The sequence below is a fragment of the Tachysurus fulvidraco genome, chromosome 24 (assembly GCF_022655615.1).
Source record: "Tachysurus fulvidraco isolate hzauxx_2018 chromosome 24, HZAU_PFXX_2.0, whole genome shotgun sequence".
Taxonomy (NCBI): Eukaryota; Metazoa; Chordata; class Actinopteri; order Siluriformes; family Bagridae; genus Tachysurus; species Tachysurus fulvidraco.
Window position 1 is genome coordinate 5,935,073 of NC_062541.1, and position 27,971 is coordinate 5,963,043.

The window sequence follows — 27,971 nt, forward strand, 5'->3', positions numbered from 1 at the left end:
ACTACCCTCTCAGGTGCTAAGACTTTCTACACTTGCACCATTGAGAGCGTCCTGACGAGTAGCACCATGCAGGACAGGCGGGCCCTCCAGAGGGTGGTGCGGTCAGCTGAACGTACTGTACCATCCACACCGAGCTCCCTGACCTGCAGGACATCTACAGCACGCGGTGCCGGACCAGAGCCAGGAATATTGTAAAGGATCTCAGCCATCCCAACAATGTACTCTTTTTTTTGTTGCTTCCAGGGAAACGCTTTCGCTCCTTGAAAGCAAACACAGAGAGAACGAGGAGAAGCTTCATCCCGCAGGCCATTCGGAGTCTAAACCAGGAAACACACAGGATCTGGATCTAGTACTGGACCTTTCCTCTTCACTGTTATTCTGCACACCTTTTTTGCACTGACACTTTAACTCTGGACCGTCCCTTTAACTCTGGACTTGCACAGCACAGTACCACTTTATACACTTTATACACACCATACTGCACATGGACACTTTAAGGACAATAACTTAAAAACCATACACATTTATGTATAGTTCTGTATATGTATATCAATTATTTTTCACTTATATTTTTCATATTTTCATATTTTCTATAGTTTCTTTTTCTATAGTTTATAGTTTTGTATTTATCTACAGTATCTCCTTTTGGTTATATTTTTCATCCCAAATTGCATTCCTTATGTTTGAATACCAGACAGATGCAAAAAGCATTTCACTGCATGTCGTACTCTGTATGTATGTTTGTACGTGACAAATAAAATTTGATTTGATCTTGATTTGATTTAAAAAAGGAAAAAAGGTAAAGCTGGGAACTTTAAGAAGAAATATTGAGTTGGTAGAAGAGGATAATGAGTAAAATATAACCAAGATCGCATGTGCGAGATTCTATAATTCACAAGATTATAAAGTTCTTATTGGTAGATTTTTATTGTAGCTTTATTTGTAGCTGCTGAATGTGCGTATTTACTTGTTGGTCCAAAATACTTCTTTGTTCTGTGTATGTTTCTGTGAAGAACCTTTAAAATTCATGAAAGCTTTCCATTGCACAAGTTTCTTTTTAGTGGAAAAAGATAGCACTATAAGAAAAAGAGATACACTGAAAGATTCTTTGGGGAACCAAAATCGATTCTTTTAAGATATCACTCTGAAAACCTCTTTTCGGTTCTTCCTGGCATCCTTATATTTAATAGTGTATGATAGCAACACAGGGAGATTCCACTAGACATCATCATTTTTTAATGAAGAGCTGAGCATGCTTTAGCAGAGAAACTGGGAATTAATTAACCCGTGTCTAATTGAATTGAACCTTGTTAGCAGACTAATGAACGAACAACCTCAGCTACCAACATTATTAGAGCGGGTTAAAGAATAAAGGTGTTCTTTACACCGGTGAAATGAACCCAGAGCCCATTATAACTTTTGGTAATAAAAACAAAACACCAAAGCAGATGAAACACAGATGGCAAGACTTACCTTATAATAAATTTGGTTATGATCAGATCTTGGTATGTTTCTGTGTGGAAAAATCAAATCAAATGACAATTCTATAGAATTCTATAGAAAGGACTACATAAAAAAATACAAGAAAAGAAATTAAGAGAATGCTAAAGATTCATTTTTTTATCATTAAATAAAAATGATATTTTTGCTAAATGTATAAGTTTATGGCATATTTTTTATGTGTGTTTTTTTAGTATTATTTATTTATTTATTTATTTATTTTATTTCTTAAATAAAGTCTTTTTTTTCTTTTTCGAAAGACATTCTCATTTTTTCAAATCCTAAATCTACAATTTTACATTTATTCATTTTTTTATTCTTATGATAAAGACAGGGCACATCCGAAGGACAACAAACCAAATGTTTAGAAACAGAAATCATAGTTTTATATTAATCTATTATTTAAGTGAATAAAACAATTCAGTTTATCAGAAGACATTCTGAGCAGACTCGGAGAAAAAACGTCTGCATGTTGTGAAGCTTGACAGCTGTGGACTAATCGGAAATTGGACAGTAAGCACAAAACACAGAGGACGTCACGTTTATTTAGTGTTACGGGCCGAGTCTCTGTGCTCTGGAAGGACCTGGAATCCTCTGTATCCTTAAAGCTTTAGTCAGCAAAATGAAAGACAGCTGCATGTTTGTGCTGAATGAGTTTCTTCAAGCATTTTCAGATAAGAAACAGTTCATGCTACAAAAAGTGTCTGCAATTTGTACAAGACCAGGAATTTAAACCAGGAATTTAACATATTAGAACTAACACTTGGGTAATTTCTGAATTTCTAAAAAACTAATAAATAAATAAATAAATAAATAAATAAACAATAAGAATAATAATTGTAATTATTATTATTATTATTATTATTATTACTATTATTATAGGAATAAAGTTAGAAAATATCATAGTATCAAATATAATAGTTATTTCTTCTTTATATATATATATATATATATATATTAAAATTTCTATGATTTTATGAATTCTACAGTTATATAAAGACAAAACTGCGCATCAGAAATAAGAAAGTGACGCGGAGTAATATTACATAAATGTTTTATTCACTGGTTTGCTGTAAAAATGCATATTATAGAAAAGTTGTATGTGGTTTCTATAGCAACAAAGGGAAAACACACAAAAGGGAACCATATTGCTTTGCATTTTGCGTTGTGATACATAAATAATACAGAGCATATCTATTTCTATGTACGATCGTGGTTTTCATCTGTGTGTGTGTGTGTGTGTGTGTGTGTGTGTGTGTGTGTGTGTGTGTGTGTGTGTGTGTTTACCACATGCAAACCAGCTGACATGGTGTGAAAAAATTCCACAGCAACAAAATACAAGAAGCGTCTAAAACAGTTTTTTTTTTTTTTTTAGTCGAGTCGCCTCTTTTGACCAGGTTACTGCAAAAACCATACAGTCTAGCATCTTAAAATATTACACATAGTTATATATAGATGATATATATATAACTGGAGATGTGCACAAATGATATTCTGCACTGTTATCATCCTTCAGAAGACATAAATTACAAAACTAATAATAATAATAATAAATAATTATAATAACAATGCCTCAGTCCTCTAAAGCCAGGAAAATGTCAGTAAGAAACGTGCAGTGTTTCTTTAATCGAGCCAAAAATACTGCATAAGATTCATGGCTTTTGTTCTTTTTAGATTTTTAATTCTTTTAAAAATGATATTCCCTTTCAAATGTGTCTCAGGGTTGAGTTTAAAATATTAGTAGCCATCCTTTTAGGAAAGATGAGACAAAAAAACTCCTAATGAAGCCAGAATAATATATAAAATCTAATAGCTGCACATAAGGCTAAGGTTTGAATTTTTTTTTTATGTTAAATATTAAATCTCTCCCATAATCATATTTGGCACAGAAATCAAATATGTATGCAGATGCCTCATGATAAACATGTACATTTATATAACTTAATATACAATATTACACATTACTGTATAAACAAAGATATAATAAGTGCAATACATTATGTGCACGCATGCAGCTTAAAAAAACGAACAAACAAACAAACAAACAAACAAAAAACAAGCGAAATGTCAATAACCTCCTGTTAAAATCGGTTCGGTCCGATGTGGCATCGGTGAAAGTAAACATGATGGCTCGTGTGAAGCGTGAAACGAACACTGCACTCTGTTAACAACCGCACCAGGAGTCTGAAGCATTGCACAGGAGAAAAAGAACCATGTATCCGATGATAATAATAATAATACTGTGTTAAGGAAGCTGGGATAAATCCACTTCCGCCGGAAAGGTTCGAACAGATATCACGACAATTGACGATATTCAGAATTACGGTCTGTATTAAGCACGGGTTTGACGTCTCTGGGTCCAGACGTACGGTAGCACGTGCTCGTTTCTGTCCTGCTTTTTCAACCCAGTCTCCGAGACCTGGATCTCAGGCATGTCCCTGAAAACACGTGTGACGTCTCAAACGTCTAGGTCGTGTCCCGATATTACTTCTCAACCGCAACATACGTCGTACTTCATACGTCTGTGTCGTTTGGCTCGTCCACACACTGACTATGGACTAGTGAATATTGACTCAGCAGAGACAATAAAAGCATCCTAAACACCACAGGATCCTAATCTCACTCCTATTGGTATTTCACGAAGAGGCTCAACCTCTACATCTAGTGGTCAAACGAGTATGGTCGAACGAGCATGCCACCAAAATGAGGACGTTTTTGTTTAGTCGGTGCTGAGGAATTTTTGACACGGATCCCTCGGTGAGAATCTGCTTATAAGGAAAGAAGAAGAAAAATAAGACGTAGTAGTGAGACAGACACTGCGGCGTTTCTGGTGAGCACCGAGCTTGTGGCGCTGTTACGCTCGGGGCTCCAGTCTGTGCGACAGCTCGAAAAGAGTCTGCTGATTGTCAATGATGTGAAGGTAGTGCACGCTGGATCTCAAGTCCGCACTGTCGCTCGGGGCAACGTCACTTCCTGGGGGAAAAAAAACAACAAGAAAAAAAGCACCAGGACTTCATTAAACAGTGACTCTGGTGATCAAATTTATATTTATATTTCAATTCACAAAAAAAAATATGTAATATTAGATATTTAATACAGAAGCATTCTGTCGATGAAATATTAGAAAAAAGAGCTTTTAACCTCTACTAAAAAAAAAACATATTAATAAAGGATAATATTTTTAATCCTATATAACAAACATAAGGCTATAAACCCTGTTTAAAGATTGTATTGGTTGCAGAATTCAATATTCAATTCATTTCCTTCTGTTAATATCTTCTTTGGCTTCTTAGACTTGCTTGAAATAAAGAAAAGAATCAGCCAATCAGAAGCAGGTTTACTAATCTTACAGGATAACGAAGGAGCTGCTGTTTATTATAGATGTGAGAACAGGAACTAATCATTAATGGATAAAAAGTATAATGTGCCATTCTTTAATAGATGAATATCATCTGTCGTTGAATTTCTGGGGTATAAGGTGAATAAAACACTGACATCCTTTTATTATTGGAAAAGAAGTCCACTTCATATCTGGTGAATATTTTCTAAATATATTTAAATATATGATTTTTAAATCTATAATATAAAAACAACTGTCCTTACTTTTCTGGAAACTTGAAATAAGTCTCTCCAGAATTATTGGCACCCTTGGTAAAGCCATGACTTTTTTCCTAAGCCTTTGCTCTACACACCTTACAGTAACACACAGTACCTAGAGATACAGTAGACTGAGGTAGAGTATATGAGTATATGAGTATATGTATATATGTATATGAGTATATGAGTATATGTATATGAGTATATGAGTATATGAGTATATGTATATGAGTATATGTATATGAGTATATGAGTATATGTATATGAGTATATGTATATGAGTATATGTATATGAGTATACGAGTATATGTATATGAGTATATGAGTATATGTATATGAGTATTTGTATATGAGTATATGTATATGAGTATATGAGTATATGAGTATATGTATATGAGTATATGTATATGAGTATATGAGTATATGTATATGAGTATATGAGTATATGAGTATATGTATATGAGTATATGAGTATGAGTATATGAGTATATGTATATGAGTATATGTATATGAGTATATGTATATGAGTATATGTATATGAGTATACGAGTATATGTATATGAGTATATGAGTATATGTATATGAGTATGAGTATATGAGTATATGTATATGAGTATATGAGTATATGAGTATATGAGTATATGTATATGAGTATATGTATATGAGTATATGAGTATATGAGTATATGTATATGAGTATATGAGTATATGTATATGAGTATATGTATATGAGTATATGAGTATATGTATATGAGTATATGTATATGAGTATATGAGTATATGAGTATATGTATATGAGTATATGAGTATATGTATATGAGTATATGTATATGAGTATATGAGTATATGTATATGAGTATATGAGTATATGTATATGAGTATATGAGTATATGAGTATATGTATATGAGTATATGAGTATATGAGTATATGTATATGAGTATATGAGTATATGTATATGAGTATATGAGTATATGTATATGAGTATATGAGTATATGAGTATATGAGTATATGTATATGAGTATATGTATATGAGTTTATGTATATGAGTATATGAGTATATGAGTATATGAGTATATGTATATGAGTATATGTTTATGGCCTTGAATACATTTGTGCTCGATGCAGCTACAAGGTTAATAAATTTCACTCAGTCTTTTCAGAATAGGATTTTTTTTACTGAAAGCTGGAGACTCACCGGTTTGTTCAGTCTGACAGTGGCGTATGAGACGGACGGTGTCTGCGATCATGTGCTGTGGGAGAGAGGAAGAAAATGAGACAAAGTCACACACTCACTCACTCACTCACTCACACACACACACACACTCACTCACTCACTCACACTCACACACACTCACACACACACACACATACACACACTCACACACACTCACTCACTCACACACTCACTTATTCACTCACACACATACACACACTCACACACACTCACTCACACACTCAATCACTCACTCACTCACTCACACTCACTCACACACTCACTCACTAAGTCACTCACTCACACACACTCACTCACACACTCACTCAGTCACTCACTCACTCACACAATCACTCACTCACTCACTCACACACTCACTCAGTCACTCACTCACTCACACAATCACTCACTCACTCACTCACACACACACTCACTCACTCACACACACACACACTCACTCACTCACACACACTCACACACTCACTCACTCACACACTCACACACATACACACACTCACACACTCACTCATTCACTCACACACATACACACACTCACACACACTCACACACACACACACACACACTCACTCACTCACTCACTCACACACACACACACACACACATACACACATACACACACTCACTCACTCACTTACAAACCCACACAGACACAAACACACACTGCTGCATCTCATAAAGTAAGAAAAAGGTCTTAAGGTCTCAGAGCCCTCTTTTCATCACAACACAAACAAAACAGTAAAACATTAGACACAAGGCAAGATCAGAGGTCTGTGTGACAGCCCAAATACATAAACCTCCTTGCTTACATAATGCTGGAATAAAGACATTTACACAAACTCAAGCAATGCCATGATATTCACAGGAGCTTGTGATTTTTCAAAATGGGCCACAGACATTTTGTACATTTAGACCAAGGCGCAATCAGCCAAAGCCCTCTAACATTCACGTGCATCCAATTCCACTGATAGAAGAATCCTCTGCTTAATATTTTACCACAAGTCATTTTAGAAATTACTAAAAAAACATAATTGAAAAAAAAACCATGAAAAATAATTGCATGAGAAATTTATAAATATATAAAAAACTAAAAAGACTTTTGTCTCAATGATCACAAATAATCTGTGAAATCCAGGAGTGACTAAAGCAACAAACCCCGCTGACTGAACGATTCCTTAAACATTAAGATTTAGGGATTTGACAGAACATCGGTTTGATCTTGGCTTCGTGGTAACGTCTAAAATAATTCAGTCAGATATATTTAGTATAGTAATATGTTATTTCTATTCAGTTGAGCTGATGTGAATGGTGCAGATTTACAAAACTGGGTTTTAAGGCTTCGGGTGGAGAAAAAAACAGCTTCAGACGTCAAAGTGTGCTGAAAAGGAGGAGCTGAAATGCGATAAGGTGAACTTTTGAACCAAAGAATTAAACTCCATGCACTTAAATGTCAGACTCCCTAATGGGCTTCTGTACCCACTCCTACACAAACACCTTTATTGCTAAGCATAAAAATAGCAACAGGAAGAGGAGAAAAAGAGGCACGATGCTGTTATGTCAGACGCTGACATTTACGCCTGTGTAGAAATAGAACCGTCTCTTTACTGCTGTTGTAAAAAAAAAAAAAAATCTGAAAATGGTTTTGAGCATGGCTTTAAAAATGGACTGGTTGTCATTTTGTTTGTATTTCTTTTTATTTACAATCACTCACCAGCTTCTCGAAGTTGACGAGATTATCATGAAATGTTTTGTTTCCCTCGTGAATGAACGTAATGTCTGGAGAGAGAGAGAGAGAGAGAGAGAGAGAGAGAGAGAGAGAGGGAGGGAGAGAGGGGGGGGGAGCGGTCATTAAATGTTCTTAACTTTTTTTAATGAAAGTTTAAGCAAGATTATTATATACTATATTATATACTTATATGGCAACATTTGAAGCATTAAATGTGATTAGGTTTTTATTCCAAACGTTATGTTTTTGTGCTTGTGGAAACGTGGGAACGGCAGACAGAGAGCTTACCTTTAAGCAGCAGAGGCATGAAGGGGATTTTAGGCGGCTTCATCTTCCTGAAGGCGTCTCTGTAGGCTTTGTGGTTCAGAGAAGGGTCCTGTAGCAGAGAACACAGGGTGTTACGACCGTGTGTCCGTGTCACACTGTGTTAATGTTGTCAGTATGGTGAGTTTGATTACTTACAGTTAATAACTCAAGCTCAGAGAAAAGCTTCTTGAATTTGCCAGGAACTTTCTGCAGGAGTGTGAAATGAGACAAAGCTGTAAAACAGACTGCAGTATAACTGAGCTAGGTTGAAATGTAATGTGTGTGTGTGTGTGTGTGTGTGTGTGTGTGTGTGTGTGTGTGTGTGTGTGTGTGTGTGTGTGTGTGTATGTACAGTTTGTGTGTGTGTGTGTGTGTGTGTGTGTGTGTGTGTGTGTGTGTGTGTGTGTGTGTGTATGTATGTATGTATGTATGTGTGTGCATGTAGGTGTGTGTGTGTTTGTATGTAGGTATGTGTGTGTGTGTGTGTGTGTGTATGTAGGTACAGTATGTGTGTGTGTGTGTGTGTGTGTGTGTGTGTGTGTGTGTGTGTGTGTGTGTGTGTGTGTGTGTGTGTGTGTGTATGTGTGTGTGTGTTTGTATGTAGGTATGTGTGTGTATGTGTATGTATGTATGTTTGTGTATGTAGGTGTGTGTGTGTGTGTGTGTGTGTGTGTGTGTGTGTGTGTGTGTGTGTGTGTGTGTGTGTGTTTGTATGTATGTATGTATGTATGTGTGTGTGTGTATGTAGGTATGTAGGTATGTAGGTATGTATGTATGTATGTATTTATGTATGTGTGTGTGTGTGTGTGTGTGTGTGTGTGTGTGTGTGTGTTCGGGTGTGTTCGTGTTCGTGTGAGTGTGTGTGTGTGCGTGCGTGTGTGTGTGTGCATGTGTGTGTGTGTGTGTGTGTGTGTGTGTGTGTGTGTGTGTGTGTGTGTGTGTGTGTGTGTGTGTGTGTGTTCTTTTACCTCCCAGGTCTGATTGAGTCGACTGACTGCTGCTGTGTTTAGACCCATAATGATGGCAAAGGAGGAATTCAAATTCCTCTGTGCTTTACAGCTGTGGAAAGGAAACACACACACACACACACACGTTTTAATTAAGGAGTGTACTGTACAGTATCCTTAAGCTTTCCATGCTGCATAATAACTTTGCGATCACGTTTGTCTTTATGATGGACTAGAAACAATAATGATACTTGCAATATTACGACTTTATTTTGCTTGTAAATGCCGATGTTACACATTTAGAAGCAGGTCTGTGATAAAGGCTGTAAATGATTCAGCTGCATTATTATTATTCAGTGAATAACACAAAGCTCTTACTGCGCAGCGATTTTGATGAACTTCTTGAGCAGCTGGACTCGTTTTCCGAGCGAAGGACACAGCAGGACCTCGGACATGACCCACTGCTGAACCTCGTTACAGCGCTGCAGGAGCTGCTCCAGCGCCACCGTGTGGCCACTGCTTGCCTGACGACTGAACGTGTAGTACACCAACTCTTGCTGTGGAGGACAAAAAGAGAAATTCTGTTTGAAATCAAACAGATTCTACACCAGGATAGAATCATTTCATCATTTGTGATCAGTCAAAGGTACAGCACTAACGTGTTGTACTGACTCGTCTGTCTAATGGGACACGTACACACACCATGCCAGCACAAATATAACAAAGCCACCCCTTTAATCGCTCACTTGTCTGTATATCCGGCTCTTTTTGCTGATCAACGTGTTATTTATCCCGTGTTATGTCCGCTTACCTCGTGTACAGAGTTGAAGAGGCTCCAGTCGAGGTTGGTAAGAGCCACAGACACGTCCCACGTGTTGATGCCGAGGAGACGCGACGACCGCTGTGTCAATTCCACGCAGTCCGTTAGAGGAGGCTGTGATTGGACAGAGCAAGGAGACGTTTTTGTAATAATGCTGCGAGACACGTTTCAGATGCTAAACGCTTCTACATGTAGAGACAAAGCACAGTATCATATATTTTCAGCTAAGACACCCGGAGAGCAGCTGAATGTCACACTGTAAATGAAATAACGTTTATTTATTAGGCGAAATCTTACTGTCTACGATACAGATATGAATATACGTTACTGTGGTTCTAAACATATTAAACCTACCAGAATCTCATTCAGGTCTCTCCAGCAGGCCATCAGTCTCCCAGGAAGAGCCAGAGACTCTGAGTAAATACAGTCATGAGGCTGAAGGACGCGTTTCTCTAAATAAACATGGGGACAGAAACATCATAGTGAAAGCCAGAACATTCAGTAAAACACAAGTGTCACATTTCACTGATAAATTATTGCTATTTAAATGGTGTGTGAGTGAATGAGAGTGTGTGTGTGTGCCCTGTGATGGGTTGGCACTCCGTCCAGGGTGTATCCTGCCTTGATGCCCGATGACGCCTGAGATAGGCACAGTATGCCCGTGACCCGAGGTCATTCGGATAAGCGGTAGAAAATGAGTAAGTGAAATATTTACTAGGCTTGGATTTTACTGATACAGTGAACGGTAGCAGAAGCCAAAATGTTGCCTCTTTAAGCTAAAAAAAAACCAAAACATCATTTTAACAATATTTCACTTTTTTTAATCCCTCAGGATTCATTTTCTGATTGTCGTCATCTGATCCTAGTTCCTCTTGGATGTGTTAATTTGTAGATTGTGTATTTACACCCTTTTTTGGTTATTCCTTCGTTCGGTTCAAACTCTTCGCCTGTTTATTAGTTTGATGTTTTTCCCCCCGTGTTCTGTGATTTGTACGTCATATTGTTTCCTGTTTTTGCGCTCGCAGGTTATTCTGGGCTATGAATGTGCTTTGTTTCACTTGTCTGCCTGCATGTTGACTCGTGCTATGGTCTGGATTTTCACATTCACCCGGAAAAAAACAACAACATGCCTGACATCAGGCACAATCTAAATCTCAGATGACTTCCTGTTCTATTCTGAGTGGCATTCGAGATTCAGCCACAGAGACAACCTTAAAATAGTGTGTGTGTGTGTGTGTGTGTGTGTGTGTGTGTGTGTGTGTGTGTGTGTGTGTGTGTGTGTGTGTGTGTGTGTGTGTGTGTGTGTGTGACTGCAAACCTCCGCTGTAGGTCTGGGCCACCAGCACCATGTCCTCTACAGGTTTCTCCATCCTCTGGGCCACGACATGCAGGAGCTCCTGAGCCACTACTGTCGTTCTCACTCTCACACTCAAATAGGAGTCTAAGCTCACGTACACATGACACATTACTGAGAGAGAGAGAGAGAGAGAGAGAGAGAGAGAGAGAGAGAGAGAGATTTGTGTTACAGATAATAGTCCTGGTTGCATCAGCAGCAGCACAAAACAAAGTTAAACAGGTAATTATAATGTTTTAGCACCATACATGCTTTAACCACACACACACACACACACACACACACACACACACACACACACACACACACACCCACACACACACACACACACACCTTAATTAGCTGCTCATACATAAAACATCCAACTTCGCCTCCAGCGTGTATGAATAATTATTTCATTCAGTACTCCTTAAATACATAAATATCCCCTGAGTGAGACAACAAAGGTTGCACACACGGCAATAACAGTGAAATTATCCGAGTGAAACAAAGGCTGCATTCACACTACGAGGCTTTTCACCTAAATGTGACAAAGATCAAAAACGGACGAACAATCGGAGCTGTGTGAATGCAGACGTCTTCAAATCGCGTTAAAGAGCAAAACCGATCCACTGCCACGTGATCCAGAGGAGAAGAACGTCCACGTACCGTCGTCTTTAGTCGGCGCTGTTACTGTTACGAACAAGATGCCAAAGAGATGACGAAATGCGTTTTATAGACTTATGCCAGATAACTATAGGTCTTAAAAAAATAAATAAATAAAAACATTATTTCTCTCGCAAAAGAATAAAGCAGAAAAGAAATCGTGCTACATTACGTATAATAGTTCTAATAGAATAGTTACAACTTAATAGCATTAAGCCGTTATACAGTATACAGCCCCTCGGTTTGCGTCTGATGTGTGCTGCAAATGTCAAGTATAAAATCTTCCTTCCTATAATCCTTAATGGAAATGGTTTTATGAGACGTTTCCAATCCGTATAAACGAATGACTGATTTTCTGGCTGTGGGTCTGATCTAAAGTGAGTCAGGACTCTGTTGGCTTTCATAACCTTACACTGAATTTTACTGGTTGAGGATAAAAACCTTGAGATTTTGGCTCATTTTTAGAGGACGAGCACTCGGGGCGGCTCAGAGGGCAACGACGGGTTTGATATCGACGTTTACTTTGACAATACAAGCATTTGTGTTGGGGGAAAAAAATCTATATATTAAATATATATTGCCCCTACTAGGCTAAGTACAAACAGATAATCTTATTAAAAAAAAACTACAAATTCTACTTTCATATGAGCTTCATATTAAGCACCACTGTGGACATGGCGAAGACATTCGATACCGAACGTGGACACAATAAAAACAGGAGGAAATATAATATATATATATATAAACACAGTGTAATGAGTCTGTCTGTGTTTTCCTTTGTTTCTGTCTGTTGCCTTGCCCTGTTATTTGTTTGCTCCGCCCACTTCTTGGTTACCATGGACACTAATTGTACTCAATCTTTCCTCCAGGTGTGTTGTCTTTGTCTCTGATTGTCTCTGCTTTGTTATTGGTTCTTGTTCACTATATCTACTCTGTTTGTTCACTTCCCTGGTGTTAGTCGTTGTCGGTGTAGTATGTTGTCTAGTTATGTTCCTGTTCCCGGTTTTTGCCTGCCTATTTGTTGTTTATTTCTTGTTTTGATTTAGTAAAACTTTAAACTGCATTTGATCCTCACTCGCCTTTGTCTCACCGTGTCTCTTCGCGACACACAGAGTGTCTGTTTATTCAGACTAGTAAATTACACTGGAGGGCAAAATGAATTTATTTAAATCACAGATCCCACTGTGCAATTTGGGGACGTTTCTACTTAAGTATGTAAAATATTCTATAAACGTTGGTTAAAAAAAAAGAACTTGATGAAATACATTAACCTTTAGCGACGTTAGCATTCTCCTTTGTGTTAGTTTGTGCGTCCTACACGACGTTCCTCTTCCTGAATACGGCCTGATAAACAGCTGAACGGTTTAATTTTCTGTCGTGAATAAACGCCTCACCTTCTCGGTGGTCGCTGTGTGCCCCACGAAGCTGAACGCCGTTCTCTCTCAGACTCAGCTGCTGGAAAAGGGCTTTGTTCTGTAAGGACACCGAGCAGCAGAGTAAAAACATGTCCACGGGACCAGCGAAGAATAATGACCACAAACTTCTGTTGTATAAATTGTTAAGTATAGAACAGTTAAGTGTTTATCTTGATTGTTCTTTTGGGGAATAGACCTTAAATGATTGAGATTTTATTTATGCTTATAAGCAAAATTCAATTTAATTCGATTTTATTCGTATAGCACTTTTAATAACGGACATTGTCTCGAAGCAGCTTTACAGAATGTAAGAAATGTTGTACAAAAAGTTCAAGATTAATATTAGACTTCTATTTAAATGTGTTTGTGTTTATCCCTAATGAGCAAGCCTGAGGTGACTGAGGCGACTGTGGTGAGGAAAAACCTCATTAGATGGAAGAGGAAGGAACCTTGAGAGGAACCACTCAAAAGTGAACCTCATCCTCATCTGGGTGACACTATAGGGTGTGATTATAAACTGTTATAAACACCGGAGAGTGTTATTATGAATAATGTCCTTTCTACAGTCAGATACAGTCTGACAGTTGTGTATTGATGAGGAGGTTGTTGTCCTCAGAGACCACATGGAGTTTGCATCTTCTCTTTACAGCACAGTGAAATTCCTTTCTTCACATATTTGAGCTTTGGAAATTGGGGCCAGGGCACATGGTCAGCCCTAACACAGCACCCCTGGAGCAGGGCCTCACTCAAGGGCCCAGGCTTGGCAGTGCTGGGGTTTAAACCCTGATATTTTGGTCAACAACCCAAAGACAATTATGTATTGTATAAGCAATACACAGTTGTCGGACTGTATATTAATAATCACACCTTCCAGTGTCATCCAAATGAGGATGAGGTTCACTTTTGAGTCTGGTTCCTCTCAAGCTTTCTTCCTCTTCCATCTAAGGGAGTTTTTCCACATTTAAATATAAGTCTTGAACTGAACCACTCAAACCACCACTGTGGAGACACGATGAATCCTCGAACTATCCAGAGAATCCCTGGCCAACGTACTTCATACCAGAAAAAAAGATAATTTCTATAGTGTCTCCTGAACAATACTGTAATTCCACTATAGTTCCAATTTAGAGCCACAGAACCGTTCTACTAGTCTGGGATCAGACGTTTTTTTTAATAAGATGCTTTCTTCTTTTTCGGCTTCTTACCTTTTGGTGAGGTGAATAATCATCCACAGTGCTGTGAGGAAACAGGGGAAGAGGAAGGAGAAATAAATACATGAAAGAGAATAGCAACCACACACACACACACACACACACTTCCGACACAGCCATCAGAGACAGACACAGAGGCAGACCGAGCTTTTTACAGCTGGCGGTGTGAAACACTGAGTCATCGCACTGCAGCAGAGAGACACCAACCCGAACACGGCAATCCATCAGTCTTTCGGTTCCATCAGACTTCTCTGTCTATCTCCTTCTGTGAACCACGTATAACAGAAACCCCGAGCTCAGGAAGCGCAAGAGATAAAGGATTCTTGGCCCGGCTGCTTAGTGGATTCGCATAACACAGCTTTAGTGTCTGTGCTGAAAGCCGTGGCTGTACTAGTACTATCATTACACTGTCAGTGGAACGCTCCATCTGCTTTGCCGCTTGACGACAAGGCTTACTTTGTGTTTAGTGAACTAATAACACACTAATAACCAGCTTTATTTGCTAACGTTTATCCAATCACGTTTCTTCTAACAATTGCAAACAATATAGCTTTAACACGAAGCCACTGAAATGCAGAAGTGTTAAGCATCATTTTGTTGGATTTAATTATAAAACCACGAAACGTTTTTGAGACGCTTGATATGGTAAATGCAGATAAACGGCAAACTAGATTTGAATCGTAATTATCGAGGGAAATGTACGAACACTGCAGTGGTGAAGATTTCTAAGAGATGTTAAGGAGACGTCTGAAAGAGGGTGGGGCACGGTGGCTTAGTGGTTAGCACGTTCGCCTCACACTTCCAGGGTTGGGGGTTCGATTCCCGCCTCCGCCTTGTGTGTGTGGAGTTTGCATGTTCTCCCTGTGCCTCGGGGGTTTCCTCCGGGTACTCCGGTTTCCTCCCCCGGTCCAAAGACATGCATGGTAGGTTGATTGGCATCTCTGGAAAATTGTCCGTAGTGTGTGAGTGAATGAGAGTGTGTGTGTGTGCCCTGTGATGGGTTGGCACTCCGTCCAGGGTGTATCCTGCCTCGATGCCCGATGACGCCTGAGATAGGCACAGGCTCCCTGTGACCCAAGAAGTTCGGATAAGCGGTAGAAAATGAATGAATGAATGAATGAACTATGAAAGACCAAATAGTGACTCTTGAATAGTGAATATGAGACTCTATTCACAGACACTCCATTACATTAAGTCTAACTTTCCTCTTCCTGTTTCAGACGCTCTGATTATAGCTCATACCGGATCATCTGAGCCACATACTGTATATAACACCAGATGCCCTTTCTGAAGCAACCCACCCATATTTATACCCCCTTTTGGAACTCTAACTGACACTATGCAGGATTTTGCAGCCCCCAGGTTCCCTGCTCATGAATCGCACCCAGGCTGCCGGAGCGAGGGCAAATCTTTAACCTCTACACCACTAGAGAGCACAACAATACGTCTAACTACAAACGTATAAAAAGTAGGAGGCTATAATTCAGGCTCAGTGTCACATGGTGTGCGGTTTGACTCACTGTCTGCGGCGCAGAAGTTTCTGGAACTCCTTCAGGTCCTTCTCCAGTGTGGGGAACTCGTAGACGTCTTCGAGCACGTAGCGGTACAGAGTCTGTAGAGAGGATTCACAAAGCGTGAGGCGAATATCTATACGCAGTTTCAGGTTTTATATCCAAAGGATTTTACACATCCACAAGGTCACAACTTTTATGTTATCTGTATTTGACGTAGCAGAAATGCAGCAAGAACTCAACCGCAGTAATAGTTTCATTTCTAAGCTACGGATAGATTTTAGATTTTAACTCTCACGTGTAATAACTTGACATCGCTGCATAGTCATGAGAAAGGTGTAGAGGCATTTCTATTACTATAAATGTAGAAAACAGACGTTCTCTCCTCCATGTCTCGCACCTACCCTCCATGTCCCACACCTACCCTCCATGTCCCACACCTACCCTCCATGTTTTACTTTTCTCCTCTTTTATGTCTCACACTTTCCATCTACAGTATGTCTCACATCTTCCATGTTTCACACCTCTCCTACATGTCTCACATCTTTCGTCCATGTCTCACATCTCTCTTCTATGTCTCACATCCCTCCTCAATGTCTCACATCTCTCCTCCATGTTTCACATGTCCCTTCTTTCTATGTCTCACACCACTGCTCTATGTCTCACATCTCTCCTCCATATCTCACATGTCAATGTTATGTCTCACACCACTCCTTCATGTCTCAACCCACTCCTTCATGTCTCACACCACTCATCCATATCTCACACCACTCCTCCATGTCTCACCCCACTCTTTCATCTCTCACCCCACTCTTTCATGTCTCACACCACTCCTCCATGTCTCACACCACTCCTTCATGTCTCAATCCTCTCCCTCCATAACTCACAACACTCCTCCATGACTCACACCACTCCTTCATGTCTCAACCCACTCCGTCATGTCTCCCATCTCCCCTTTATGTCTCACATCTCCCCTTCATGTCTCACATCTCGCCCCTAATGTGCACTCTTAACAGTTCGGATGCTGAAACTCTACACTCAGCGGCGTGACCTCCATAAACCTTCATGAGAGACTGGAGAACAGCCCTCCATGGCGACAGCCCACAGTTGCCATGGGAACAAGTGAGTGGAAAAGGCAGGCGCTTTGAGATGTGTGCGCATCAGACAAAGAGCACGACTGAAAGTACGCACAGAGAATCCACAAAAAAAAAAGAAAGCCGGAAAAAAATAAATAATTAGCACCAAATGAGAACCCCATCTCTGTTACACGCTAGAATGAGAGGCAGTGTTGAGTGATTGATGTAGATCTCAGCACATCACACTAAAAATACCACTGATCCATCTGCTCCGGCACATCACCCCCCTGTTTCTCTCATCGATGCAGTGAGCCGGACCGGTTCTAATCACCCGCCGTTGTTCTCATCATCGTCCCCTTCCCGTCTTACACGGATCTAATGTCTCTCGCCCTGTACGACACGCTAAATAGTCTCCTAATGGCCGTGTTTGTTTGTATCCTCTGGCGGGATGCGTGTTATAACACGAGCGATGAGTAGGAGATGGATTGGGAGGAAAATACGAGGCATCTGGAGGGAAAGCAGGAGGAAAACGATTAAAAACATCAAGTCCCAGCATGTGGCGAAGGCATTCCCCGAAGAGCTAAAGTAATCTTGTGAAAGTGTCGTGATACAAAACATAGTTGAGGGGGAGGAAACAGAGAGGCAGGTGGAGGAGTGGGGTGGGGTCGTTTTCAGGAGCGGCGGGTGTGATATTAGGGTTTCAGCTCATTGTTGCAGGTATGAGAAGAACATTCACAGAGTGCGTAAGCTTTTATTATGAAGCAGTAGCAGGTTACATATCCGGGCTATTCGTCGGTCATCTGGAGTTGGGCTAGAAAGCAGCAGGCGTTCATGTCTCCATTTATTATTCTTATAGATTACAGTCTGATATGTGGAGTGTTTGCCATACAAGTCAGATGCCAATGACTTTACTGTAAAGAAGGCTGTGCTGCTTCGCCATTTTGTTTTACCTTTAAGACATTGCATAGCTATCACAGCTGATGGGAGTGCTGGGGTTTGAACCCCAATGTGAACCCAGAGCCATAACCTCATGAACCACCACTTACAGTAACCCCAATAGACGCTAACCAGACTTAAGGAAAGACACTACAGCTCATACCTGAAATATCAGACTCCAGATTTTTGTTAGAAATCAGCTTGTTAGGATTTTCATCTCATTTAGTAAACCCGTTACCAGAAGCCAAAAATGTTCTAATTTCTATTGTGTTCATGTTCAGTATTGAAAGTCTTTGTCATGTCTCACTCCACAGCGGTGGTTTAATATGAAGCTCATATGAAAGTAGACACTTAGGACTTTAAGAGTTTGAAGTTTTTCATAAGTATTTCTGTTTGTACTTAGCCTACAAGGGGCAATCTATATTTGAATACATTTTTTTCCTACACAAATGATTGTATTTTTAATTTAGATGTTGATATCAAACCCAATATCCGATGCTCCGAGTGCTTCTTCCCTAAAAAATCAGCTAAAATGTTAAGTTGTTTATCTTCATACTCTAAAAATCCAGTGTATGGTTATCAACAGAGAGAAAAACACACGTCTCACATTGAAAGACAACAGCGATAAAACAATTAGTTTCTTTATACTGATCGAAAATGTCCCTTGAGTTGATTTCTATTCTACGGTTGGAATAGAAATTTGGCAAGTTAGTATATTTGGAAGTCAGTCTTTTTTTTTTAAATTGTACCGAACCTTTATAATAATATGCTGTGTGTTTATACTCAGCACAATCGTAACGTGATAACGTGGTATAGAATGTGTGAGTTTTTTTTAATTGACAAATTTGATCTGAGTTGAGCGGAGTTTAAATTTTACTCCGGGGTTCATGTTGTGTGGAAGAATTCATATGCATCACGTTAACACACACGCCTCAGAAGGCCATACTGCACCTTCACCTTATCTCACCTCACCTTACCTGTGAGCCTCGCACTGATCCACTAATTAATGCACGGTTAATGTTTTCTGCACTGTTACAGAGTTGATATTTCTTCTTGCTTAAAATTCTTCGATATTTTTTGCTTTGTTTATTCTATGCACCAGTGCACCAAGGCAAATTCCTTCGACTCTGTTGGGCTTTTTACACCTGGTCACTTCATGCGTTTTCTGTGATCAGATAGCTATCCGATGGTAAAAAGACCAGGTGTAAATGCCCTCCGAAACGTTTTCGAGACGGATATAAATCCGATCGTTCAAACCACTTCAGGAGGAGGTCTGGGACGCATTTCAGATGAAACTGGACAGGTGTAAATGCATGTGGTTGTTCAAGCCACATACGTTAGCGCTATACTCCTCCCAAACGGAAGTACGTCACTCGCGAGTGATCTTTCACCAAGGCGTCTCGTTGGGTCTTAAAATGCGCTGCTGCTGCCACCAGCGAAAATGCAGCAAACAGTAAATGCTGTTTTTTGTAGCATAACCGTCGTAACAAGTTTTTACGTCTTCTTTTTCATCGCATTCTGAAAACCGCACACACCAAAGCGTGTTCCATTTCAATTACCCCGGAAATGAGGTCAAATATATTTACGTTTTGGGCGGGAGTAGAAAGATCGGATCGATATCCGATTCGCCGAGACGCATTTATGTGGCCTGATGTAAATGGAACAGTTTTAACAAATCAGATAGCTATCGGATCAGAGAGAACACACGAAGTGACCAGGTGTAAAAAGGCCTTATGATATAACTGATTCTGAATGCCTAAAAAGTTCAGCTTTCACATAGCAGTAACTTACAATGAATAAGAGAATAAAATCCAAATATATATAATCGAAATTAATCTTAAAAAGGAAAAGAAGGTGAAATTTCTTTATTCCAAACAAACAAGCGAAATAAACCCAAAGTCAAGCTCTTTCGCTTGATTTCTGATCCATTATTTTGCACCGGTATCAGTCCGATCCTGATCCTGATCCTGGGGGATTAGATCACTGTGATCTCTAGCCCAAATTTGTGCTTAATAATTTAAAATCTAAACCTTAAACATCTGACCCTGATAATTGTAATGCTTTTACTTATTTATTTATTTATTTATTTACTTACTTACTTACTTATTTATTTATTTATTTATTTATTTATTTATTTTTACGTGAGTCATCATCTGACAGTTTTGTAATTACCTTCATGAAGAGTTTGACGTGCTCCTCCTCCCTCAGGAAGTCTTTATACAGAGAGCTCCACTGGGAGACCAGATGCAGGACTTTCCTCTTCCTGAAGAGGGCCTCCTTTCCTTCTTCCTTTCCACGGCAGCGCTTAGTGCAGTAAGTGAGCACATAGTGTATTAAGGACAGAAACTAACGGCAGTGTGGAAAACAAGAATATACTGAGAAACAAACGATTCTCTCGTCATTTGGAGGAAAGTGAAATATATGTAGCATCCCAAAGCATGTGTCTGAATCAGGTTTCTGTATGCATGCAGCGTAAGGAAGGATATTGTCCGAGCAGCGCCTGGCAGAGATCGTTGGTGGACATGAAGACGAGATAAGTGAGCAAAAAGTCATCCAGCAGCATCTCTGGAACACAACAAGGTGAAACATTCAGTAAAGTCACACAGCTAAAAGCTACAAGGTCGAAAATCAACACTCGGGCATTCGTTCACCGGCTTATTCATTCATTCATTCATTCATTCATTTTCTACCGCTTATACGAACTTCTCGGGTCACGGGGAGCCTGTACCTATCTCAGGCGTCATCGGGCATCAAGGCAGGATACACCCTGGACGGAGTGCCAACCCATCGCAGGGCACACACACACTCTCATTCACTCACACACACACACACACACACACACACACACACTACGGACAATTTTCCAGAGATGCCAATCAACCTATCATGCATGTCTTTGGACCGGGGGAGGAAACCCCCGAGGCACGGGGAGAACATGCAAACTCCACACACACAAGGCGGAGGTGGGAATCGAACCCCCAACCCTGGAGGTGTGAGGCGAACCTGCTAACCACTTATCCACCGCGCCCCCCTTTCACCAGCTTAGTAAATGCTAAATGAAAAATAGTGTGAGGTTTAAAAATAATGCCAGAGATTCTTCAGCTCACTAGCACAATACACATAATGAGGATAATACAGCGCTGTAACTCCCAGGACAGCACCACACACACTGAACTCAACAGTTTCCAGGCTCCATTAATCTGAAAATCTGCACTAACTCGACATCGATGTGTTTGTGTGTGTGAGCCTGAAGGGAGGAACAAACCATAAACTTGTTCCTTCTAATCCTTCGTTCTGCTTATTTTTCTGTCGTTTTTGAGCTGAACCTCTTTTCTAAAGGCTCGAACACGGACATTCCATCATTATCAGCATCAAACCTTTAGTTTCAGTGTTATTCAGTCAGACAGTACAGCACACACACACACACACACACTACTGTTTTTTATACAAACTTGTCAAAAATGGATTTTTTTGGACAAATTTGTCAAATCCGTCCTCCATCGGTCCATCCATCTAATTATCTGTCTATTCAATAATTTCATAATCTGTTCCACTTTATCTTTATCTCCATCCACTTTACCTTTATCTAACCATCACTAATCGTCCAATAATGAGTCTGTCCAATCATGCTTGTGTCCATATGTCCATCCATCCATCCACCCATCCAATAATTAACACATCCAATCATGCATAATTGTCTATCCATACAGCCGACATCCACAAATCCCATCTAATAATCTAATCATCAATTCATTCTTCTATCCGTCATCTATCCAGTCACTCATCCATCTAATAATGAATTGATCCAAATGTGCATTTAATTATTCCTCCATCCATCCATCCATCCATCCATCCAATAATGAATACATCCAATCATGCATAATTGTCCAACCATCATCTATCCAATCACTCATCCATCTAATAATGAATGCATCCAGCTGTCCATTTAATTATCCATCCATCCAATAATTAACACATCCAATCATGCATAATTGTCTAATAATCTAATCATCAATTCATTCTTCTATCCGTCATCTATCCAGTCACTCATCCATCTAATAACGAATACATCCAAATGTGCGTTTAATTATTCATCCATCCATCCATCCATCCATCCATCCATCCATCCATCCATCCATCATATTCTCACTAACTTTTATAAACCAAGAGCATCAGGGTTTAAACCTCAGTAACAGTGTACAAGAGAATGTCATTTCTGTCTATTTTAAATGTAAACTAAGATTAATTCAGCTGAAATTGAATCAGTTACTGTTCAGAATCAGCTGAACTTAGGCCACTAAGTGTAAAGATTGACAGCCTCTATATATCACCATGGACATAATAATTATACCAATTATATTTAACCATTACAAATCTATTAGTTAAGAATTATGGTCTAAATCAGTAACAGTCATAGTTCTTGTCTAGTCAGCACACTAGGACGTCTCAGACTGATCCGTGAGCTGCTCGTGAGCTGTCGACAAATGAAAGGACACATTTCTGATTCTGCTGTTGTTCAGAAACACCCAACGCCATCCTGTACATTACTGAGAGCAAACCTGTTTCTAGGACACCGATGATGTAATCCAGTGGGCTTTCTGAATATGACGATAAGGCACTTTTATTCCAATAAAACTCTCTTTCTTCTGTTCGTGGCATAAACAAAACAGCAGAAGCGATGAAAGATTGATCTCCTGCTTTTTCTCTTTCTCCTACAAACAGGCATTAACACACACCTCCTCCATTCCCTAGTGATGAATTTCCATTTTCATCTTTATCATACATCTTCCCTGTGCTGACACAGCACGGCCCCGTGAGACAGCCAGCCGAGACCTGTCTCAGCTCTGACCCAGAGAGAGGGAGGGAGAGAGAGAGAGAGGGAGAGAGAGAGTGGGAGAGAGAGAGGGAGAGAGAGAGAGGGAGAGAGAGAGAGAGAGAGAGAGAGGGAGGGAGAGAGGACGCGACAGTGATGAGAGAGGACAGAGTGGAGAGAGATGGAGACGAGGAGTGAGAGAGAGCGAGGAGAGAGAGGATGACGAGGAGAGGAAGAGAGAGAGAGAGGAGAGATGAGGGCGGAGAGGAGAGTGGGAGACGAGAGAGAGGGAGAGAGGCGAGAAGAGACGAGAGGGAGACGGGATGGAGAGAAGAGAGCGGGAGAGGAGAGAGAGAGGGAAGAGAGAGAGAGCGGGAGGAGAGGAGAGAGGGAGCCGAGAGCGGAGAGAGAGAGGAAGAGAGAGAGAAGAGGGAGAGAGAGAGAGGGAGAGGGAGAGAGAGGGAATGGAGAGGGAGGAGAGAGAGAGGGGGACAGAGGAGAGGGAGAGGGGGAGAGAGAAGGGGAGAGGGAGAGGGGGAGAGAGAAGGGGAGAGGGAGAGTACAAGGAGAGAAAGAGAAAGGGATTGTCAGAGTAAGAGAGAGAAAAATATAAAGGAAGAGTGGAAGTTAGAGAGAGAGAGAGAGAGAGAGAGAGAGAAGTGATAAGAGATCGAGAGGGAGAGATGAGGAGAGAGGAGAGGGAGATGAGAGAGAGAGAGGAAGGACAGAGAGAGAGAGAGAGAGAGAGAGAGAGAGAGAGAAAGGGACAGAGAGAGAGGGACAGAGAGAGAGAGAGAGAGAAAGAGGGAGAGGGATTGTCAGAGTGAGAGAGAGAGAGAGAGAGAGAGAGAGAGAGAGAGAGAGAGAGAGAGAGAGAGAAAGAGGGAGAGGGATTGATTGAGAGGGAGTGAGAAAGAGAAACATAAAGGAAGAGTGGAAGTTAGAGAAAGAGGGAGAGAGAGATTTATAAACTTTATGAGATTTTATATTTAATACCTTAATGACATTTCTGTATTTAAAACATTATCAATATTATTATTGTCCTTCATTCTTGTTATTATTATCGTTATTATTGCATCAGCTTTGATGTGCATTTTACATGAAAGTTGCAATACATTTTAATGCATATGATCTGTCTTTAAGGACCAGGATTCATCTAGAAAACTGTTCCTGTCTATTTTATAAGAAGCCCATAGGTTACGGTGACGTTTCCCACTGTTCCCTGTGCTCAGTGAGTTTGTGTGTGTATGTGTGTATGTGTGTGTGTGTGTGTGTGGTTACAGGTTACGGTGACGTTTCCCACTGTTCCCTGTGCTCAGTGAGTTTGTGTGTGTATGTGTGTGTGGTTACAGATTACAGTGACGTTTCCCACTGTTCCCTGTGCTCAGTGAGTTTGTGTGTGTATGTGTGTGTGGTTACAGATTACAGTGACGTTTCCCACTGTTCCCTGTGCTCAGTGAGTTTGTGTGTGTATGTGTGTGTGTGTGTGTGGTTACAGGTTACGGTGACGTTTCCCACTGTTCCCTGTGCTCAGTGAGTTTGTGTGTGTATGTGTGTGTGTGTGTGTGTGTGTGGTTACAGATTACGGTGACGTTTCCCACTGTTCCCTGTGCTCAGTGAGTTTGTGTGTGTGTGTGTGTGTGTGTGTGTGTGTGTGTGGTTACAGGTTACGGTGATGTTTCCCACTGTTCCCTGTGCTCAGTGAGTTTGTGTGTGTGTATGTGTGTGTGTGTGTGTGGTTACAGATTACGGTGACGTTTCCCACTGTTCCCTGTGCTCAGTGAGTTTGTGTGTGTATGTGTGTGTGGTTACAGATTACAGTGACGTTTCCCACTGTTCCCTGTGCTCAGTGAGTTTGTGTGTGTGTATGTGTGTGTGTGTGTGTGGTTACAGATTACGGTGACGTTTCCCACTGTTCCCTGTGCTCAGTGAGTTTGTGTGTGTGTATGTGTGTGTGTGTGTGTGTGGTTACAGATTACAGTGACGTTTCCCACTGTTCCCTGTGCTCAGTGAGTTTGTGTGTGTGTATGTGTGTGTGTGTGTGTGGTTACAGATTACGGTGACGTTTCCCACTGTTCCCTGTGCTCAGTGAGTTTGTGTGTGTGTATGTGTGTGTGTGTGTGTGGTTACAGATTACGGTGACGTTTCCCACTGTTCCCTGTGCTCAGTGAGTTTGTGTGTGTGTATGTGTGTGTGTGTGTGTGGTTACAGATTACGGTGACGTTTCCCACTGTTCCCTGTGCTCAGTGAGTTTGTGTGTGTGTGGTTACAGATTACGGTGACGTTTCCCACTGTTCCCTGTGCTCAGTGAGTTTGTGTGTGTGTGGTTACAGATTACGGTGACATTTCATACAAACAATAACAGCTTCCAGTCTGACATATTAAAGAGAATTGTGCTGCTTTTGAAGCTCCTGAATAAACGGCCCCCGACCTCTACTCCTGTCTCCGCACGGATCCGGTTAGGAAAGCACGGCGCCCCTCCCACTGGGTGTATTCAGACACGAGTGTGTGGGTGCGATCGAGCGATTGTGTGCCTGTGTGAGCAGGTAATTCACAGTACAGGAGAATACAAAACTCCAGTTATTATCATGTGCTAAAAAACCCTGCTAATTACCCAGAATGCTCTGCATCAGAAAGCTGTCTGTCCATGGGTGTGTCAACCGTGAACGCAGTTATCACACACACACACACACACACACACACACACACACACACACACACACACACACACACACACACACACACACACACCCCAGTCTAATCTACTTTCCTTTCCACCACACACCTCTTCTGTAGAAGTTTTAACCATTTGGAGTGTTTTATTTTTCAATATAATATTTTACAGATTTTATATTCGAACATGAAAACTGAGACCAGGTTTATAATCTGCAGCAAACCAGCTTCCTTTTTAAGCTTTAACCAAAGGGCTAATTTACATTATGCTACAGGGCTCGACATACAGCAGATGTGGTTTTGTGTTGTAGAGAATAAAGAGTTTTATTGTCAGTGTCTTTAATAGAATTTAATTAAAACATGACTTTTCAAATCGGCTTAAAATGCTTAAACGAATGCGATTCAATTTGTCTTGACGAATTCAATTTAAGATTTTTTTATTTTTATTTGTTTTATAATAATTTGCTGTGTTAGAAATACACACCAAGGACAAAAACATGGAGGAAAACCAACATGAAGTGAAAAGACATTTAATACCTTTTAGTTATTATTTTTTTAAATGCAAATAATTGTATTTTTTGTCTCTATCTCCGTAATTGTCTCGGGTTAACTACATCCGCATCGTTTGCTGTACGAGTCGATCAATGTGACTGCGCCGTCCAAGCGAACCAATCAGATTTGGCCATTTGCGATTTGCATTGCAGACATTCGGTCCAAATCAGATTTGGGAAATAAATCAGATTCAGTCTGCTGTGTGAACAGATCCTGGAATACAGCGAGTTAACAGGATTAGTGCGTGCACACACACACACACACACACACACACACACACACACACACACACACACACAGAGAGCTGTATCAGATTTTCAGAGACTAATATACATTACAGTGAGACTGGATCATCTACACTCATACTCACTCACTCGTACTCATCCTAAACCCTAAAGCACTCGATGGAAAAGCGAAAGCTGGTGAAAAAAATAAACAATAAAAAAAAAGAAGAAAGACAAAAAACCTCCCCGTAACTGATCAAAACTCCACCTGATCTGCTTTTATTCCTAGTCATTAATAAGCACCGCCATGTCAGTGACCTGTAATGTAAACCATTGAAGATGGTTCAAAAGTAAAGATTCAAATGTAAAAAGTGAAGATTCAAATGTAATAAAACAGTACATTTATGTGAAAATCACTTTCTTTATGTTTTATTATGCTATTTTATGCTAAGTAGGCGGTTAGAACAGTGGTCTGGTTTAATAACTTCCTAACCCGGTTTGGGACCTTTTTTTTTAATTATTTATTTATTTATTTTTTTAATTATTATTCATTCTTTAATCTTATTTTGATTTTGTATTATAAAAATTTTTTTTTAAAGATTTTCCAGGACATTTTGTATTTCTAATTCATTTTTTTCTCTCCTTAAATATTGATAATACTCATGACTCATTAGTGCCCTCAGCACAACTTTACCCCTTAGTATTATTATTATTATTATTATTATTATTATTATTATTATTATTATTATTATTATTATTTGGAACAGCTGCTGCCCTGAACCTCACCCTGTCAGGGGATTTAGACAACAAAGCATTCCAGACAGACAGTTTTTCAGCCGTTTGGTTCTGACTTGCACTTACATTCCTATATAATTTTGCGACCTCCACCCATCTGTCTGGCTTCAGCTCCATCACTACTTCTTTCTCTCGCTCCCCTTTTTCCTCTCGCGCTATTCGAACACGATTATGAGCTCCTACATAGTCCTGCTGTGTGGGTAAGAGCAGACACACAGCTCTGTATTGTCTCCTGTTTATTTATAGCAGATCTGTCCTGTCAGTTCTCCGCTACTGTAACAGTGTAGTACTGCGAGTGCCGTCTACGCTGGTCTCTGGTGGGCGTGGCCAATTTTAAAGGGTTAACTACTAAACATGTACATGCAAATAAGCAATAATCCTTAGAGCTCATAATCATCACAAAGATAACAGTTTTCTTATTTTTCATCACAAAGATTTCTTTAAAAGTTTATAAGGTATAAGAGGAATAAAACACTTCAGGGGAATATTGTTATTGGTAATCATTAGCTTCTGGGATGTTTTCTCTTTGTGTTGATTATGAGGAAACCTTCTTAATTTTAATATCAGTCATCTGTCAGAAACTCCAGTGTTTTCTCATTTAATCCCAGCATTTTGTGCACACTTTTAAAAATCGTAAA

General features: G+C 40.0%; 1 protein-coding gene across 5 annotated transcripts in view; it reads right to left on the reverse strand.

The window, feature by feature from the left end:
* Positions 1-2,537: 2,537 nt before the first annotated feature.
* rapgef5a (Rap guanine nucleotide exchange factor (GEF) 5a) overlaps positions 2,538-27,971 on the reverse strand; it is an 85,415-nt gene continuing 59,981 nt past the window's right edge. For all 5 annotated transcript variants that reach the window (XM_027175733.2, XM_027175732.2, XM_027175731.2 and 2 more), the window contains 15 exons: positions 20,763-20,841; positions 20,449-20,593; positions 16,274-16,365; positions 14,748-14,778; positions 13,522-13,600; positions 11,447-11,596; positions 10,483-10,580; positions 10,120-10,242; positions 9,687-9,865; positions 9,330-9,420; positions 8,518-8,568; positions 8,344-8,431; positions 8,041-8,105; positions 6,294-6,348; positions 2,538-4,473 (listed from right to left, as the gene is read on the reverse strand). In XM_027175733.2, the coding sequence (XP_027031534.2) occupies positions 4,355-4,473; positions 6,294-6,348; positions 8,041-8,105; positions 8,344-8,431; positions 8,518-8,568; positions 9,330-9,420; positions 9,687-9,865; positions 10,120-10,242; positions 10,483-10,580; positions 11,447-11,596; positions 13,522-13,600; positions 14,748-14,778; positions 16,274-16,365; positions 20,449-20,593; positions 20,763-20,841 (1,445 nt within the window). In that variant the 3' untranslated portion in view covers positions 2,538-4,354. The remainder of the gene's footprint in view (positions 4,474-6,293; positions 6,349-8,040; positions 8,106-8,343; positions 8,432-8,517; positions 8,569-9,329; positions 9,421-9,686; positions 9,866-10,119; positions 10,243-10,482; positions 10,581-11,446; positions 11,597-13,521; positions 13,601-14,747; positions 14,779-16,273; positions 16,366-20,448; positions 20,594-20,762; positions 20,842-27,971) is intronic.